Below are 5345 nucleotides of genomic sequence, written 5' to 3'. Positions count from 1 at the left end.
CCACCTTTCTCCTGCTCTGATTATATCCACGGCGGGGGGTGTAGATCTAACTACACTGGTAGAGCTAAATCACAAACATTGGCGTTGACAAAGCTATGTGTGCACATACGTATAGCACCTTGCACACTGGGGTCTCGCTCTCAAGTGGGGCTGGTGGGTGCGACTATAATAAATTAACACTAATCTACCCCCTAAATGATATTGAAAGCAATCATACCCAAGAGCTAGCAAACAGACAGAGGCCAGGTCCCCTGTGGCTGATACTTCTCGCAGAGCTCTGCCCGTTGGCCTCCAGGAACCCAGCGTCACCCCACCCGCCCAACAAACTGGACAAGGGAACAGTCTTGTCACTCACTCGTTTTTATTCACATTTTGTAATGAAGCTGCTAGAGTATTAGGGGCACATAACAGAGACCAAAATTCTTGTCAAAGCGGAGCCGAGTGAGTGTGGGGAACGGCAGGCTGGGGGAGCTACTAGTTTACCTCGCTAGCGCCTACCCCAAAGAGCTGACGGTGTGTTGTGCACTCGAACTGGGCCTGGCACACGGGGCTCCTGGGTGCTAACGTAACACGTGCTAAGGACCAGATGATACAGCCCCCCCTGTGAGGGCAGGGCCAGGCCCCTGATTTATTGCTAACGCCATGTTGCAATAATGCCTAAAGAATCAGATTTTAAGGCCTGCCAGGACTGTGACAATTGGCGGCTGAGCTCCTGCAGCACGCAGCCCAGAGAGCCCATCACCTAGTGCTGCATCCAGCCCCTCTCCTCTGGTCAAGCCGGGCTGGGCCCGCATGCCTGGGGATGTACAAACCCGTGACAATATCACCGCTGCGGCCCCATGGAGCTTCCTGTCTAGAACCAAGACAGCCAAGCAAGGTTGAGGCAGCAGCTTACCCCATGCAATGGGATGTGCTTGGTTCTCAGCCAGTCAGGCTGCCCACCCTGCTGGCTTCTTCACCGCCTCTGGGAGTCTGGGTGTCTACGGAGCCCTTTGGGAATGGCCCAGTCTGGGGTGCCCCTGCCCCGGGACAGGGGCTGAAGAGCTAATCAGGCGCATGCAATATTGCACACCCAGCAGCCATGGGGACTGAACTTGGGACCTCTTGCTCTACAGGCAATAGAGGCTCATGCTTGAGTGATGAGGCCCAGCTCATCCCCTCTATGTGTGGCCCAGGCCCATGAGAAAAGGACCGGGATCAGCCCGGAACGGGCATGGTCACACGTAACCAGGATGGAGAGCGTCAGACCTTCTCCATGCCTTCCTCATCCCAGCTCCGCCCAGCCCCATCAGCCCCTACAGTGCTCCTCCCTCGCCACCCACAGCTTCCATCCTGACCGGGTCCTTGGAGCACCCTGGCTCGAGGCAGCACCCCGTCCGCCTCACAAGCTTCCTCAGCCCAGCCTGACATTGGCTGGAGAGGCTGAAGCAGATGATGGGGTTGACGCAGCGGTTGGCATAGGCCAGCAAGGTGGTCAGGTTGGACGCCAAATATATGGGGCCTGTGGTGAGCAACTCATCATCCTTCGTGAGGAAAACCACCAGCCAGTAGGGCACCCACATAACCACAAAGGTCACCACGGTGACCAGAGCCATGACCGTGGCACGCCTGTTAACCTGGAGGCTGGAGGCCGTGTGGACGGCCAGCCCCCTTCTAACCCACAGAGTGAAGATGATGCTGGAGTAGCAGAGGATCATCAGTAGCATGGGGGGGAGAAACGCCAAGCCCCCCAGGAGCCTGAAGTAAAGAGCCAATTGCTGCTTGGGCATTTGGTTCACGCAGTACGTCTCCCCCTCCACCTCCACTGTTGTGTAGTGAATCCATAAGGGGATGGAGAAGAGAAAGCCAAGCGTCCATATAAACACACAGGCCCAGGCGATGAGCCTCTGGGACACAGCCATGGTGCGCGTGGGGTGGATCACAGCCACGTAGCGCAGCAGGGAGACTGCCAGCAGGCTGTAGAAATCGGCAAAGATGATGGAGAGGGATAGGCTGTTGTAGGTGACGCACACCACGTAGCCCAAGGGCCAGCCCTTGAAGAGCACGTTGCCAAACATCACCGGGACGACATAGAGGAAGAAGAGGAGGTCCAGGAGAGCAATATTGACCAGCAGGGGCCCGGTCAGGCGGGAGACATGGCTGGCACCAGTCCTCATGAGGTCTGGGATCAGGACCAGGAGCAGCAGGACATTCCCAGGCATGCCCAGCAGGAAAATGAGAAAGTAGATGGAAGCAAAGAGCCTCCTGGATTGGAGGAGGAAGAGGTCACTCAGCACAGAGCTGGAGCTGTTCCCTGCACTGGAGTTGAAGGTCATAGCAACGCTGACGTGCCTTGTCAAGCGGAGCTCGGCTGCAGCTGGCCCTGTCGCTCTGTTCTGGAAATCAAAGGGCAAAGTTAGCTTGGCATTCAGCACCTACGGGCTTGTCTTCACGGCCAGCACGGCGGCGGTACTGGTGCAACTGCGCTGCTGTAGCACGTTTGTGAAGACGCTGCTACTCTCCCGTTGACAGGGAGCTGTCTACGCTGGGGTGAGGTCAGTATTACTATCACTCAGGGAGGAGGATTTTTCACACCCCTGAGCGATGTGGTTATACCACTACACATCTGTAGTGTAGACCAGGCCTCAGAGAAAGCAGCAGTGCTAAGGGTCCAGCCCTCGGAGAATGGTCAGAAGCACGGCTCCCCAAGAGGAAAATACGGAGGTTTGGTGCGTGGAAGCGGGATGAGTAACAAATTCACCAGACAGCCTGAGAAATTCTGACCCTCAGAAACAAAACTTCCAGCTTCCTGGGGACAAAACCACTAGAAATCCAGACACAGAGGGAACAAAGCTCCCTGATGGGAAAGCCCTGTAGGATGCCAGAGCAAATACTAACCCCGCAGAGGTTTCTCTAGCAGGGATCTGTGACTGCTTAGGGAACAGAACCCAGGCACCCCAGGCTCCTGCTTAGCTAGCGAGCAAGACAGCCTCGGCTGACACCCCGGGAGCTGTAGTTTGAGGCCAGTGGTGGATTCGTAGCACTAAGAGCCCAGTAAAGGCAGGAGCAGCCAAATAATTTCAAAGAGGTGGATTTAATTAGAGTGAGTCTGACCGCACCACTAGAGAAACGTACTGGGGGGTCGGGGAGCAGCCTTGGGAGAGCCAGGCACTGCTGGAGAATAAAATGCTCAAAGCACGTCAGGAAAGTGGGAGAATGTGCAGGAGCCCAGTGTCCACGGCTGAGGGACAGAGGCTCTAGCTGGGTGTCTAGGAGGCCAGAGCGCCTCAGGTTCTGCTGCGCTCGGAAAAGCACCTAGCAAGCTCTTTGGAGCAGGGCCGGTTTGCCTGGGCCTTGTCCAATACCAACCCTGTTGTTGGTTATTTCTCCCCGCTAACCTCCACATGTGGCTGTTTCTGAAGGGCAGACAGGCTCCCCGAACTCCAGCACCCTCTCACGGGCAGGCTGTTTGCTCACCCAGAGAGAGCAACAGAGAGGGAGCAGGAAACTTCCCTCAGAACGGGGGTTTGGTTTGGCCAGTGAGCTAGGAACTGACGCTGCGTTTCCTGTGCTGCTCTAGTTAGAAGGTAGCTTCTCGTTTGGTCACCGGGAAGATTCCCCCAAGTTTCATTGGAATCACGCTTTGCATGAGTCCAGACACTCGTTCTCCTGCACTACACGTTGGACTCGCCCGATGGGCCCGATCCTGCTCCCACCGAAGTCAGGAACTGAACTTCCGTGGTGCAGGAGCAGGCCCGATGTCCAAGTTCCCGACACACCCCATCCTTCCTGTATTTGAAATGCAGCTCTACGAACCCGCTCCTCTGTGTGCGTCTCCTTCTGCAGTGCAGAGAGGTTCCTGGCTCCCTGGCCTGTAAGCTGGGAGCCCGTGATGTGTCCAAGCCAAAAGGACTCACCTCTCCAATGCGCGTGGGTGCCCCTTGCAGGGAACAGCTGGATGAAGCTGCAGTGCCAGGCAGCTGCTCTTGTCTTGACCTTGTCACTTTCCCGAGCAAACCCCTGCTGACTAATGAGAGACAATTTATAAACTCCAGCCAGAAAAACCTCAGGAGGCGGCAACACCCCTGCTCTGCCCAGGGCTGCCCATCACAGTCCCTCCGGCTGAGCAAACAGGCAACCTGCTCCAGCGCAGAGATCAGCCACAAGGCACAGACGGCCATCAGTCAGCCTGGTGGAGAAACCACCTGCGAACTGGGGTGAGCAAGGGGACTCTGCTTACTTCTGCCACTTGTTCCAAATAACCGAGAAGCAGGCTGAAATCGACGCCCTGGATCCAGCCATCGCTGAGCTTCTGGGGAGTTTGGATCGAGACTGGAACCCCCAGTCCAGCCTGACTCACAGCACTCGCTGTTCCAGAGGACACTGGGGGCTGATGGGGAAGGAACTACATGAGGCACACAGTGAAGCCGGGTAACAAATTTTCAGTGAACAGAAATATTGCTAAAAAATGTATTTTTCATAAATCCAGGGCAAATCTGGGGAATAGTTTCACCCCCCCACCCCTTTATTTTATTTATTTATTATTATTATTATTTTAATTTTGGCTACTGAACCAAAAAGTCAGTTATTCACTCAGTGCTCTGACTACCACAACTGTGGTCTGCATCCTGGGCTTTGATACTGCGAGCTTTCCCGGAGCTGTGCTTACAGAACATGTCACACACACTGCACTCGCCCCAAAGACTTACAGGGGGAGCAATAGCTCAGTGGTTTGAGCATTGGCCTGCTAAACCCAGAGTTGTGAGCTCAATCCTTGAGGGAGCCATTTAGGGATCTTGGGCAAAAATCTGCCTGGGGATTGGTCCTGCTTTGAGCAGCAGGTTGGACTAGATGACCTCCTGCGGTCCCTTCCAACCCTGAGATTCTATGACTTTCCTGCTCTGTTATTTTCCCTGCTGTAGAAGGAAGCTCGTTCAGACTGAATGCACCCACTCCTTTCCAAATGTGAAGCAGATTCATAAATGTTTGCTCTAGCAGATCACTGCCCTTCAACAGGACCCAGCAGGTGCTGAATCCAAACTCTAACACGAGGGAATTTGAGAGAGACCTGGCCTAAGCAGCTACAACTCCATTGACTTCACACCAGCTCCACCTGCTTGGGCCAGATGGGAACTGGGCCCAACTATTGCCACAGGGGATTGGGACAGAGCTTAGCTTATTTAAAGGAAGAGCAGGGATTTCTAATAGCTTCCCTTCATGCAGGGACATGCACCTCAAAAATCTGATGCAAGAGCTGGGCTCAGTCAGGTGACTAATAATGGTCCATGTTGGCATACCGGAGTCCTGGTAAGTCCATGGCTGGTGAGTATTTGTCCTGTCATCACAGCACTGCCTTTTACAGGTCG

The 5345-nt window shown here is 54.7% G+C and overlaps 1 protein-coding gene across 1 annotated transcript; it reads right to left on the bottom strand.

Moving 5' to 3' along the window:
- Positions 1 to 403: 403 nt before the first annotated feature.
- LOC123368246 (galanin receptor 2a-like) lies at positions 404 to 5345 on the bottom strand. The gene is made up of 4 exons (XM_045012868.1): positions 5277 to 5345; positions 4220 to 4369; positions 3897 to 4006; positions 404 to 2375 (listed from the first exon to the last, which is right to left on the bottom strand). The coding sequence occupies exon 4, from the start codon at positions 2313 to 2315 to the stop codon at positions 1296 to 1298; it is 1020 nt and encodes a 339-aa protein (XP_044868803.1). The 5' UTR covers positions 2316 to 2375; positions 3897 to 4006; positions 4220 to 4369; positions 5277 to 5345; the 3' UTR covers positions 404 to 1295.

This window comes from Mauremys mutica, chromosome 4 (assembly GCF_020497125.1).
Source record: "Mauremys mutica isolate MM-2020 ecotype Southern chromosome 4, ASM2049712v1, whole genome shotgun sequence".
Taxonomy (NCBI): domain Eukaryota; kingdom Metazoa; phylum Chordata; order Testudines; family Geoemydidae; genus Mauremys; species Mauremys mutica.
This window is presented reverse-complemented; position numbering and strand designations above follow the sequence as displayed.

Excerpts from the sequence above, each read along its gene's own strand:
- LOC123368246 (XM_045012868.1), bottom strand. The coding sequence starts at position 2,315 with ATGACCTTCAACTCCAGTGCAGGGAACAGCTCCAGCTCTGTGCTGAGT.